This window comes from Carex rostrata, chromosome 32 (assembly GCF_964058835.1).
Source record: "Carex rostrata chromosome 32, lpCarRost1.2, whole genome shotgun sequence".
Taxonomy (NCBI): Eukaryota; Viridiplantae; Streptophyta; class Magnoliopsida; order Poales; family Cyperaceae; genus Carex; species Carex rostrata.
Genome location: NC_135949.1, coordinates 1089637 through 1103052, shown reverse-complemented (window position 1 = coordinate 1103052; position 13416 = coordinate 1089637). Strand labels below are relative to the sequence as shown.

The window sequence follows — 13416 nt, the reverse complement described above, 5'->3', positions numbered from 1 at the left end:
TAATCATCTAACTAGCATTTGTACACTAATTTATAGCTATATCAAAAATGTTGAAACTCATTTCTAGAAAAATTTCTAACTAGCAATCCTAAACTATAAACATCTCTTGCTCAACTCCTATATGCCATTACAAGGCATTTCAAGAAACATAATAACTTACTCAAATTGGGCAACTAAGTTACACTCGATGGTATCGATATGGTTTCAATTTTACAATGCCGGTACTCCTAGGCTGATCTTTGACATCCCCTAGTTATATATATAGAAATAAACAGAGATTTACAAAATTCTTCATGTCCTAGATATAAAATGTAAATTGTGAAACATGTATTTGCTAATCTATTCAATTTGCACATAATAACAGAGAACGAGCAAATGATATCAAAAATTATGGACATGAGATGAAAGGTACATTTTTGAAATATGATCTATCTTATATATTGAAAAGGCCTTTATGCCACTTATTACTTCCATATATTTTTAAAATAAAGAAGGCACTTCTGTGTTAAGTTGTGAACTTACGTTGAAAATGTGAAGTCATTAGCAGATGTGACAATCTTTCCAACATTTGATATACACCTGGAATATACACACAAATCTAATGGGTTATTGAGATGAAGTAATTACAAACAATTTTTATAATTTAGCTGAAAAGTGGTAGATTATGCACCTATCATTGACGAATAAGCATTGCCATTACTAGATCAGCTATGGATGGACACCCACCTAAGCATGAAAGTCTCTAAAGCTAGCTGAAGCTTCTCATTTAGTCTCAGTTTTACCCAAATTAGTCATGACTTATTCTCTGCAATGCTCAGAGGAAATGCCATTATCAGCTTTTAAAAAAGAAAAGGCAGCATCAACTCCTGCATGCAACTTGGCCTTGCCATACTATTTTCTAATAATTGTTGCAGATAAAATAGAAAGCCCAAAAAATGACCTCATTTAGTAGTAAAAGAAAATTTAGACTTCGATCGTTCGCACTTCCTCGACTGCTGGTAATTCACTTCAGAGATCAGCTTGTGATACCTCTAGCATAAAGTCCCACCATAGAATAAATTAATTTAGCGTGCGTAATGTCCACCAGTCAAGATTGAGTGGGTCAAACAATACGGCAGTATACTTAATTTTCTTCCAATCATTAATGTCGGTACTGCAACTGAATGTGCTCAATTCACATTGGCAGTATACTTTTCTTCCAATCATTGTCGGTATCAACTTAAATAATACGGCAGTGTGATTTTTTTAATGCTTATTCAAGTCTAAAGTAGAAAGAAGAGTATTTTTTTATCATTCTTAAAAAATCCCCTTGACCTGAATGCATGTCTCCTCTTGATAGAGATAGATATAGAGAGAGATCTTGACTGCCACAACGTTGGTGTAGTGTAACTTCCACGAAACAACTTCTTCTCTGTCTTGAACGATATATATATATATATTTAAGTAATTAAGGAAAATTGTTGAGGCCCTTGGAAGATGTTTGAATAAAAAATTATGTATTTATACTTCATATTCATATATATAATTATTGTTAATAAATAATTGAATTGACAGTTAACTGTAAGGGATCAACGAACACACAAAGTTTAATTTTCTTTCCGCCTTGTAAATGGAATGAATATTAACATTCATTGACTCTACTATAGTTGGTGTTAGGTCCACACACGGCATGAACTCAATAAAGGGATTAGTGTTGTGTATGTATGAAGTATAAACTCAACCAAGGAAAAGAGACTAACAATGGATCCGCTCTTTACCAGACTAGAAGATCGAGGCCTCTCATGCTGGAGATGTGAAATTCATTCAAAGATCTTCTCGAGAAGGATAAGCTCTTGCTCGAGAAATTGATTGCATCAACATATTGCAGCAATGCTTGGACATGCTCATTTTGTTCGCGAGGTTGTCTACCACAAACCCGAGCTTGCTAAAGAACTCAATGGCCAGGGCTTGTCACCTCTGCATTTGGCTGCTGCCCACGGTCATGTCAATGTAGTGGAGGAGTTGTTGAAGGTAATTAATATCATAGTAGGAATTATCGGTATCGGGATCGGGATCGGTTCTGGCCGATACCGATACGGGATCAGGGTATCGGCTGGTATCGGTCGATACGGATTGGAAAATCGGATTTTTTTTTTGCCAGAAACTTGTTTTACACTAAAAAATAGGAAAAAATTGATAAAAAAATTAATTTGTCAATAATTTATGTTTAGATAAATTATTACAATCAAATAATTCACTAATACAATATAATACAAGCATTAAAACTATAAACACACTCTTTCACTGTCAAAAACTATGTCGTGCTGGCTATATTACTTCATCGTTGTTTGTATTATGATAAAAATGAGGATATTGTTGTTCGGAACAAAAAAAGAAAACATTATAGAACCAAATGAAAGATTATTAACATTTTTAATCACAGGTTCATATTTACCTATTTCAGCATAGTTGATACTTGATACTTATTTAATCAATGAATGTAACGAGTTTTCAGCATGTGCATAGTTTACATTCTATTTAATTAATCATGGGTTCAAATTTTCAGACGAATAATAACCAGAATCGGACCAAAATAGCAGAAATTGGACGAAAAATAGAAAATATGTGAGTATCGGCTCAGTATCGAATCAGTGTTGGTCGATACGTATCGGTATCGGCCGATAATTCCTACTGTGATTAATATGATTAGTTGAGTTTTGTTAAGTGTTTCTGACTTAATCAAGTCCTTACTAATAACCATTACTAATAATTTTCTTCAAAAAACCATCACCAATAGTTCCGCTTTGATTCGATAGGAGAGAAAAAAAATTATAGTCTTGTCAATATTTTGTGCCTACCCCTAATTAAAATTCTGAATCCACCCCTTTTTGTCTAGTAAATTCAATTCTATAATATTTCAGCTATATTCAAAGAACATTTATAATATTTCAATAGAAAAAATAAAAAAAATCATAGCATCTTTTAAATAGAAATTCTATTTCCGATGATGCTATTTCAATCCTATTTTCGGACTGGGAGGGAGTGGACCGAATTCCGTTTAGAAATAAACGTGTTTCGGCCTGCCCCAATTCGGTATTAGTAAAAAAATATTGACTATTCGAATTCATATTAAATACTATAAGAGAGGCTTCAAATGCTCTATTATTTTAATGCTTCAATTATATTCTATATTTAATTATAAATTTTAAATAAACGATTCAAACTGCTCAATTTGATATTCACATTATTAAAATGTGTTTGAAGGTCAAATTTTATATTTTTTTAAATTTTTTAATTCTTTAAGATAGATAGAGTAGGTACAAACCTCGATACATATAAAATTATTGATTGGTGACGGAGAGAACAAGGCAAGGACGGGGTAAAGAGAGTTGAATGGAGAGAGTCGGGAGGCGAGAGGCGAGGCGGCGAGAGGGTACGAGAACTGGCGATATTTTAACCGGAGAAGAGAGGGAGGAAGAGGTAAAGAGCGGAGAGTCGGGAGACGCGAGGAATTTGTATCCTCTGCATTTAACTCAAGAAGGAATCTTTTGAGTTAATGCATCTGGACCGTCCAATTAGATTCAAAATTTGTGCCAGTTAGATCTGCAATAATATTAAAGACCTCCTATATTTTAGACAAAAGTCGGATGGACTCCGTTTACAATCAGACAGTCAATATGTATTAACTCAAAAGATGTTCTTATGAGTTAATGCAGAACTGGAGGTAGTTATATCTTAACAATAATATTTAATTTAACATTTTTCTTGCCACGTAGGAGTCTCATACGGCAATAAAACGGAGTTGGATTCGAATTCAGATCCAGTGCAATACCTGACCGCAAGGTAAAATGAAATCTGAATAGTCGATTTTAATCTGACACGAATCTCAAAACAAATCACCTGATATTCCATACTCGCACCGAATTCCGACCCGGCCGGCCGAGTATTCTACTCAGAATTAATTTTACGGAAATGAAAATATATACAACTTTTCTTTCTTTCTTATCATTTGTTGCTGTCCATTGTTTAACATTTAGCAAGATAATTTATTTCAATAGAATGTATAGAAAAAATAAAATCTCTATATTTTTTTCTTTATCAGATTGATATCAAAGAAAACTTTAGATTTTATTTATTAATGGATCAAAATTTTACAGTCCGATCAATTGAACTGTAAAATATAGTCCTATAAATTTTTTTTTTGCTATTTCAAGTCTCTACATAAAACAAAATTTTGACGCATTGTTCATTTTGTGTCGTGATTTATATTACAACATTTATAACATATTATTTTATGCATCATATGATCAACAGTTAAGTTCATGCACCGTATAATATTTTTCCTCTAGTTTGACTTATGTGTTATATTGGCTGCAAAGATATGCTACCATACTTTGCAAATTAAATATGAAGAAAAACACTGATTTTGAAAAAATCTTACAAAATAGTAAAAAAAAAATTCAAAAAAAATGTAAAATTTGGTCTCCAAACTCATTTTAATATAAATAACATGTTGAGAAGTTCGAATTGACTATTTGCGAAGCATAGTATTGGTAGCCTATCTCATTGATAGCATATCAACATGCCAAGCTATAGACTCGAAAACTTACCGGATAAAATAGATTTCAAACAACAAACTAAAACGGTTAAAAGCAATTTATTTCGTAAGTAATGTATTTACCTACTAAATATATAAATAATTGAATTTATATAGTATAAAGTCAAGCATAAAAAATAAAAAAAAATGAATACAGTATAATTAATTAATTTTTTTTTAACCACTTAACTTTATACTAAATAATTTTTTTAAAAAAATTGAAAGATAAATCATTTGTTGATCAAACCATATTAATTTTATCTTACCTAAAAAAAATCAGAAAAACCAAATGCACAACAAGATACACTTACAAACAAACATCCAAAAAGAGAAATTCAGTAGTAATTCAAAAAGAAGATAAAATATTGGTGCAGATATCCAGATTAATAAAATATCAGAAGATGCAAAATGATGACATCACTTAGTTGCTAGCCAGCTAATATCAAACAGGTTTTGAACTAACATCCCCTCCACAATCCACATGCACCAAACATAGGAAAAGGAAAATTAGAAAAAAAAGATGGTAGTCAAAGCAGTCTCAAAAGAATTCTTCATTAAACATATGACCTTGTACCCAATAATAGACATCATAAAGCATTTTCAAGCAATCATCTCCAAAAGGCAAATCACCCACGGTCCGATTCAGATTAGCAATTCCATTTCTCATCAGAACCTCTGTAAGATTCTGTATATTTTCATCAGACTTGCGGCATATTATATCAACTGACTTCAAATTTTTGCACTGGAAACACAAATCACTCGGCAGGCTAACTGCATCCACATCCATCCCAAATTCAGTACCCTACAAAAAAAAAATTAAAACAATCATACATAGAACACCAAGTGTCGCACTTCCAGGTATTACTATCATGCCTTTTCTGGTTGGTGAAGGTACCAGTTGAGGCACAGCCCAAATCATTCACATATACTCAGCAAGTAGTTGGTTAAAGTTGGTACTGTTCCATATGAATTTGGAGTAGAAGAAAGAAAGGGTACCTTGGTGCAGCTAAGAGTAAGCTTTTCAAGCATTGGTGAGTGCTGAAGAAAGAATGTGACAGCAGCAGGATTACGGGCAACCCAACATCCACCAAGTATTAAGCTCCTCAAATTTGGGACATCTAGCTTCAAATTTCGGAAATCATGCTTCAACTGGCCATGATGGTAAGACGCATATAAAATATTCTGGTTAGAACACACACAAAAAAGTATCTCCACATCATACCAGTTGAGCTCACTATACAATTACGTATCAGTTGGAAACTAAGTTCCAATTTCAGTATCATCCTCTCTTTTTTGTGGTAAGTAGAAGGTCCCTAACCCATCCAAAAAGAAGTTACATTAATAAAATAAATAAAAAATAGATTAACCCCCCCCCCCCCCCCCCCCCCCCCCCCATGCTAAGACACTCACTAGCCAAAGCACCTCTCCTATCTCAAGTTTCTGTAACTTGAGAGGGAGAGAGCATGTAGTTTGTATATGTTTTGAACATATTGGTTTGATGGTCAAGTATGAGATTTTCATAATAACTAAATAGCTCAGACTATAAATATTCAAAACATACCTGTTCATGGAGCTCCTCAGGGGGCCAGCAAATTGTTGTATATCTTTTATTAAAACGCAAATTTATGAGGTTAGGCGTACAAATGTAGAACTTGTTCTTCCACTGAATCATTATGTCACAATTTTCTATGACCAAATTTCTCAACACCCTAGAAGAAATTCCCGAACAGGTTATCAAGCAAAAATGCAAATTTAAATTTTCCAGGTTCTGGCATCCAGAAATTATTTTCTCCAAAAAAGCTGAGGTGAACTCCATCATTTGCAGGCTCAAAGTTTTGAGTTGGCTCAAACTCATAACATTTGGTGTATTTATGCTCACATTAGGGAAACTAAATAAACCCAACTCCTCTAAAGACCGGCTAGTTAACATAGGTCTCGGTAAAATCACATTTTCATCAGAATTTTTAGGCCGGGTTATAATGTGAAGAACCCGAACATCGTTCTTTAATGCGTGAGTGATCCATCTTGCGCTTGCCCCAAGATTAGTGGGAGAATCATTGAACAAAACTATTTTGAAAACTTGAAGGTCTTGTTTTGAGCGGTAAGGCAGTGCGGCATTGACATAACTGATGAACTTATCAGGCCCGTAATTTGCAATTTCGTCAGTGTAAAATTTGAGGCCTTGCATTGAGGCCCATACATGTCTCCACCTATGCGACAATATACTGGTACGGCCTGCTTCTTTTAGTGGGAGAAAGGAGAGGATGTGATGTAAGATATGGTCTGGTAGTATACTTATCATGTCAGTGGCACTTGGAACTTCTTTGGGTATGGTGCCAGTAGGTTTATGTGTTGGTTTAGGTTTAGGTTTACGTCGAGGCACTCTTTTATTTGTATATTTCAAAGAATTTTTCGACTTGCCATGTTCAATGCCTTGGCTTCTGAAGAGAAGGAGAAACGGAAATAAGTACCAGCATTGCATTTTTTAAAAATATAGTACCAGCAAGGCCTAAAATAACCGGCTTGCATTGATAACCTGACCAAAACTCTTAGGGGTTATACAGCTCTACTTTGAAGTTTGATTGGTATTTGAAAAAAAAAAAAAAGTAATAGCGAGTACCAATTAGTTGTTAATCAACATAAAATACAAGAGCGAGTAAAAAAGGTGCAATGGTAAACTCCTAGGACAATCAAGCTTTCATTATGACCGACATATCGAACAACAATTCTGGTTTTCCTTACACAAATCATGATCCAAAAATAAGGTAGTCATGCATTCATTAATTTAACAGACAATATGCCCTCGGAAAAATAAAGCAATGTTTGTCAATTTAATAATAATCACTGTTCAGATTAACTAATTAAAAAGAAGTGTACTGGAGAATGGACACACAGTTAGCAGCTCAGTTAAAGGTTAAAGGCAATCCAATATTGCATCATTTAAGGGTTATATTGTAAAAAGTGAAGTTCCACAGATCAAATTGAAACCATACCTAAATTTTTGGAAACAACAGTCCAATCCCAATTGAAAATAAGAGGTTTAAAACTTAGGTTTACTCATTTCGCGCACACACACATTCAGATACGACGACCTGGTGGGGTGCGTGCGTGCGTGAGTGAGTGCGTATGACAGAGAGAGAGTAGATAGAATAGAAACCTGGATATGGATGAGATTGTAGAATGGCGACTGATACCTGGAGGAGGAGAGAAGAAGAAAGGGGGGAAATGATCAGTCGGGAGGCGACTAGGGTTCGAGAAGTGGATAGAATAGAAACCTGGATATGGATGAGATTGTAGAATGGCGACTGATAACTGGAGAAGGAGAGAAGAAAGAGAAAGAGGGGCAAACGATCAGTCGGGACTCGGGAGGCGACTAGACCAGGGTTGGAGAAGTGGAATAAATATTACTTGGATAATTGACATTTCGCCACGTAGGAGTTTCTTTTTCTAAATTTTCCACGTGGGAGTTCCCCAATTTTTTTATTAATAGAAAATAAAAATAAAAAATATCGCAAAAGAGTATTGTTTTGATGAAAAATCAAAATATAAGAAAATAATAGTTTGTCAAGATTAGTGTTCCACTAATCTCGCTAAACAGGAAAAAGATAAAAATTTTGGACGTGATAGATTATCTCATCCAGCACTGTAACAACTTTTTTTTTTTTAGTTTCATCGAAGAGAATGAAACAAAATTAAAAAAAAAATACTAGACGGGATAATCTATCCCATCAAGATATATATATATATAGAGAGAGAGAGAGATGGGCTATGGTGCATTGCAATGCATGGAGGAGTTTGTGCATTGGATCATAAATCTAAAATTCAAAAATCCAAATGACCGATCCAAACCGTTCATCTTGTTCTCCATATTAATATGTGCTTGGAGACCAAATTTTACATTTGTTTTTTACTATTTATTAAGTATTTTACAAAATTGTTGATCCAACGGTGGCTTAACAAAACAGTAAAATCAGCAGCCACCGTTGGATCAACAATTTTGTAAAATACTTAATAAATAGTAAAAACAACTCAGAAAAATGTAAAATTTGGTCTCCAAGCACATATTAATATGGAGAACAAGATGAACGGTTTGGATCGGCCATTTGGATTTTGAATTTTAGATTTATGGTCCAATGCACAAACTCCTCCATGCATTGCAATGCACCACAGCCCATCTCTCTCTCTCTCTCTCTCTCTATATATATATATATATATATATATATATATATATATATATATATATATACTAGTATCGTGCCCGTGCGTTGCGACGGGAACAAATTATAAAATTGAATAAAATATGAAAAGATTTTATTATTGATATTCATACAAAATTAAGAAGAAAAAAACAAAAGACAAGGCAAATAATAAATAACAGTAAATGAAAGGACAACAAATAAAAAAATGATCAAATATAACATGAAATTTTTTTGAACTATCATTGCCATTGACCCTCTTCGATGTAGTCCAACATTTCTGAAATTGAACAAATAAAATATGAAAAAGTAGATTATAATTGTTCAAATTGAAAACATATAATAAAATTAGAAATGTTAAATTAATATGATACTTCAAGAATTGCAGCTTAAGTCTTGATCATTTATTAAAAAAAATTCTGAAATGTCAAATTGCAGCTGTTAAAGTTAAATGCATTTAGGCATGTCTAATATAATAATCAAGACTATGTTTAATATAATGACCATGTAGTTATTAATTATATACGAATCATGTCTAATATAATGATCAAAGCTATGTTTGTGATGTAAAATATCACATATTCAAAATTTTATATATGAAAAAGTAGGCTTGCCTTTTTCCAAAAAAATTGTTCACGCACTTATTACAGATTTGAAATCGAAAAAAAAACGAATAAAAGATTTGAAAGGAAATTAGAATTATTGCAGATTTTTTGGACAAATGAACTAATAGGAATTATCAAAATAATTAGGATTTCGAAACTGGGCTGTAAATAAACTACTATCTAATTCTATAAAGCAACAACTCAATTTTCACCACTCAAGCAAATGAAAGATGCGCTCACAGAAGGATGCGATGTTCTTACATACTATACTGGTACAATACCAGACTTGTCTGATCAAGCAGATGAATTAGAGTGACGTTGGAGTGCTACTGGTAAATATTTAGCAGCTTCGGTTTATAAGCTGTTGATTTCGGCAAGCAAAACAAGATGGAGGTTCACGGAGATTTGGAAATCAGCAACTCCTTCCAAGGTAAAGATATTCTCACAATTACTACTACACGATAGATTATTAACTCAAGAAGTACTACTGACAACGGGCATCCAAGTTGACGAATATTGCGTGCTATGTGATGAGTGCGCATTAGAAACTTCCCGCCACCTCTTCTTCCAGTGTAGTAATGCAAGAGCTGTATGGGCACAATTTGTAGATATCATGCTGGAAATGGATCCTGTAAGTGAGACTTGGGAAGCATCAAGGCAAAATTACTGTACCAGTGTAATGAGAAAAAAAGAGAAGTGGGTAGTAAGATTCATGTCAGTCCTATGGTCGTTATGGAGACAACGGAATGAATTAAATTTTAGGGGGTACAAAGCTTTCATCTATGCTTGTTGCAAACAGAGCAGAAGAGGATGCAAGAATGTGGCTGAAAATTTATGCAAGGCGCAATGTACCAGTACCATGGGCTGGTATAGTGAGTGGTACAAGAAGTTCAAGTGCAAATGATGCTATTACATAATCTTTGTATCACTGTAATTTAGTATTTATTGTTGTAAACAAGTTTATTGATGCATTTTTTGGTAGTCGCTACCAAGTTTTCAAAAATAACAACTCAATTTGACTTACAATTATGAGGCCAATTTCCATCTTCTCAGAATCCAAACGGCCTGATATAACCTGACCTGGAAGAGTACAAACTGGCAGCGCAATTCCCATTGTCCCGACCAGCTCAGCTCATGCTTCGCTTCTCCAGCAACCTCTATAAGCGACAGTCCTGCATCTGCAGCTGCTCCCTCAACCTATTGAACAATTGACCAAAAGTTTAGACGGTGCAGTAAACAAGAAGGAGATCAAAACTTGCACACCTCCACTTTGTAACCCTCAGACTTCGCTTCTTCAGCTGGCAGGCCAAAATTAAGACTACCTCCTGTGTAATTCTGATATAACCCTGTAACCAAATACCAGAAGAGCAGGGTAAAAAACTAAAAACCTTGAGAGCTTCAAAAACTTAATTGGCTGTATAATAGTTGAAATTTTTTCAAACCAAATAAAATATTACCATACCAAAATTTTTGGTGACATCCGGTGCCAGTACTTGTATGATCACTTTCCTATACAACAAGTCACAACATCACATTACAAAAATAGATCATCAAAGATAAATGATTCATTTCCCGCCTCCTTTAATAATCTCCTAATCCTTTCTCAACTTTAGTATTTCTCTAGTGGGTCATTTTTCCTCCTACAAAAACCTGCTACACAGTAATACACAAAATTATTAGCTCCAGGGAATTTCTATATTTACACAGGGATTACTGTTATGTTCTAAGAACAAACCAACTGACATGTGGGTCCATCTATTTCGGTCTAAACACCTATCATCTCTTCTCTCGTAGACAAACAGTCACATAAGTTTATAAGACAAACTTCAGTTACTTGTTCTTCTTCCTCTTCTCTCTTTCCCATTCATTTCCCAAAACCCTAACAAAAATTCATGACGGAAGAGAAGTCACTTGAGGAGTATGTGGTGGATTGGAAAGAGAAGAAGGTCAAGTCTGGTCTACCAGAAATAGAATGTCAGTTGCCTCTTCTGACAAACGCACCTAGAATGGTGAGAATTTTGTTTTTTTGTCCCTCGGTAATTTGTCTAAAGAGCTCTTTTCATCTTGAAATCTAGGCTTTGAGCAAATTGACAGATATTAAACTTCAAGATTGTACCAATGAGAAATCAAATTGGAATCATGCATGATTTCACAAGAAGGTACAGATACTTGCTGGTAGCAGACCTGAACCAATGATCCAAATGGCGTGAGCCAATGTTACTGGTAAAGATTGTAACATAGGTACACAATTATCTTAACCAGTCCCAAACCAACACTATTTTTCTTTTCTCTTTTTTTTTCTTACCTTTTGTACTCTTCGGGTCAAAGCAACAAGCTTGCTCTTTAAAGGCCTTACATGCTCCAAATTACTACTAATCCCATCTCGAAAGGAAATTTGAAACATCTTGAAATGAAAATTCAAAATTTTTTAGGGGAAACCATGGAATACCTTTGTTCTGCAAACTCAGTCTCCTCTTCCAGCTCTTATTCAATGCCCTCTTTGATTTTTCATGTATGGGAATGGTATCACAGTATTGGTTCTATAAAAGAAATTGAATAATTATGCAAAATCGATACTATAACGAAATCTGAGATATAGTTTCATGATACCTGAAGAATACCAAAGCAACGTATTTTCTTAAGGTCAGGGTCTGAGGCGAGAGAGCGAGAGAGATGAGTATGAGGAGGGGATTAGGGTTTTTTTTCTTTTTTCTTTGGAAGAAGGGATCGGGGAGGGACTGAGGCGAGAGTGATGGTGCGAGAGACGGTGTCGGAGAGGGGTGGTGCGGGTCTGAGGAGGCGATTAGGGTTTTTCTTTTCTTTTTTCTTTGGAAGAATGAGGAGACGGGCAAAATATTCATGACGGGAGAGACGCAGCGCTCGAGCGTTCCAGCGAAAAAATTTACTTAGATTTAATCTGCACGATTTTTGATTCAAATCTAACGGTGCAGAACGAAAATAAGTGTGGTAATATGTATGACTATGCATGTAGCGGGTCTAATATGAACTAAATGTAGACTTCTACACATATAAAGAATGTATTTAATCAAAGTAAGGCATATTATTTGACTGGAGGGTTCAGATTCAATCTGAATTTACATAAATCAATCCCGACCGTTAGAGTTTCAGGACATCCTATTCAATTTAAGATGCATAATATAGAGGAGATATATATTTAAGTTAAATCGTTAATTAGAGTCAAGATTAACGGGACGGGATGATTTATCCTGTTCAAACACTGTAACTGGACGGGATAAACCATCCCATTATTTCTAGATTTCGATTTTCCACCAAAACAGTCCTCTTTCTCGATATTTTTTATTTCTATTTTCTATTAATAAAAAAATCGAGGGAGTTCCACAAGGATTTGTATAGTTTTTTTTTTTTTACAATTTATTTATTCAATATCAAACACCTAGGAACATACTTTTTTGTATCATAATTGATTTTACAGAATTGAAAAATATATACATAATTTCTCCTTCTGTATCATTTGATTGCTGTCCATTGTTTAACATTCAACATGATAATTTATTTCATTATAATGTATAGAAAAACATAAAAACTCTATAAATATTTTCTTTCTTTATTTGAATGATATGAATAAAAAATATATTTTATGGATTTATGGTTCAAAATTTTACAGTCCAATGAATATTGACTGTAAAATATAATTTCCTCGCACTTCACGTTTTCACGTCTCAAAATTCATTGAAATAAAAAAAAATGCATAGAGAAACATTTTTTTTTACTACAATGCATAGTTAATATCGTACATAATTGTTATTGCTAATTCAAATTCATAAATGATATCAAATTTCGAACATATTGTTTGTTTTGTGCCATGTGATATATATTAAAATGCATATAATTATTTTAAAATGCATTTACTATTTATTGTGTGTGTTTGCTTATTTTTTTAATAAATTACGGTTTTAATTTATTATTCAAAAATCATTAAAATTATCTATTATTGTTCAATATATATATGTCATTTACAAGATAATTATTATTATTTTCAAAATTCAAAGAGATATAG

General features: G+C 33.7%; 1 protein-coding gene and 2 long non-coding RNA genes across 9 annotated transcripts; all 3 read right to left on the bottom strand.

The window, feature by feature from the left end:
• Positions 1–700, bottom strand: LOC144547708 (uncharacterized). Its single transcript, XR_013509137.1, has 3 exons — positions 671–700; positions 523–579; positions 1–249 (listed from the first exon to the last, which is right to left on the bottom strand). It is a non-coding gene; the product is annotated as an uncharacterized LOC144547708 (long non-coding RNA).
• Positions 701–4991: 4291 nt separating this feature from the next.
• LOC144547923 (putative F-box/LRR-repeat protein At3g59160) lies at positions 4992–7928 on the bottom strand. 2 transcript variants are annotated; one of them, XM_078296610.1, is made up of 4 exons: positions 7734–7928; positions 6138–7017; positions 5573–5725; positions 4992–5378 (listed from the first exon to the last, which is right to left on the bottom strand). In XM_078296610.1, exons 2-4 carry the CDS (start codon positions 6876–6878, stop codon positions 5115–5117), a joined length of 1158 nt encoding a protein of 385 aa, XP_078152736.1. In that variant the 5' UTR covers positions 6879–7017; positions 7734–7928; the 3' UTR covers positions 4992–5114. The 2 variants fall into 2 exon arrangements, with proteins under 2 accessions (XP_078152736.1, XP_078152737.1); XM_078296611.1 differs by having other exon boundaries at positions 6138–7014; positions 7852–7886.
• Positions 7929–8872: 944 nt separating this feature from the next.
• On the bottom strand, positions 8873–12230 carry LOC144548062 (uncharacterized). Of its 6 annotated transcripts, none has more exons than XR_013509223.1 (5): positions 11827–12230; positions 10840–11027; positions 10402–10723; positions 9639–10006; positions 8873–9052 (listed from the first exon to the last, which is right to left on the bottom strand). It is a non-coding gene; the product is annotated as an uncharacterized LOC144548062 (long non-coding RNA). The 6 variants fall into 6 exon arrangements; XR_013509225.1 differs by having other exon boundaries at positions 9870–10006; XR_013509226.1 differs by lacking the exon at positions 8873–9052 and having other exon boundaries at positions 9500–10006; positions 10402–10574; positions 10641–10723.
• Positions 12231–13416: the final 1186 nt, after the last annotated feature.

Bases quoted from the DNA above. Each gene is read 5' to 3' on its own strand.
- LOC144547923 (XM_078296610.1), bottom strand. From the start codon at position 6,878: ATGATAAGTATACTACCAGACCATATCTTACATCACATCCTCTCCTTT. The intron at 5,726-6,137 runs GTATGTTTTGAA...CATCATGGCCAG, and splicing joins CTGAGGAGCTCCATGAACAG to TTGAAGCATGATTTCCGAAA. The intron at 5,379-5,572 runs GTACCCTTTCTT...TTTTTTTTGTAG, and splicing joins TTACTCTTAGCTGCACCAAG to GGTACTGAATTTGGGATGGA.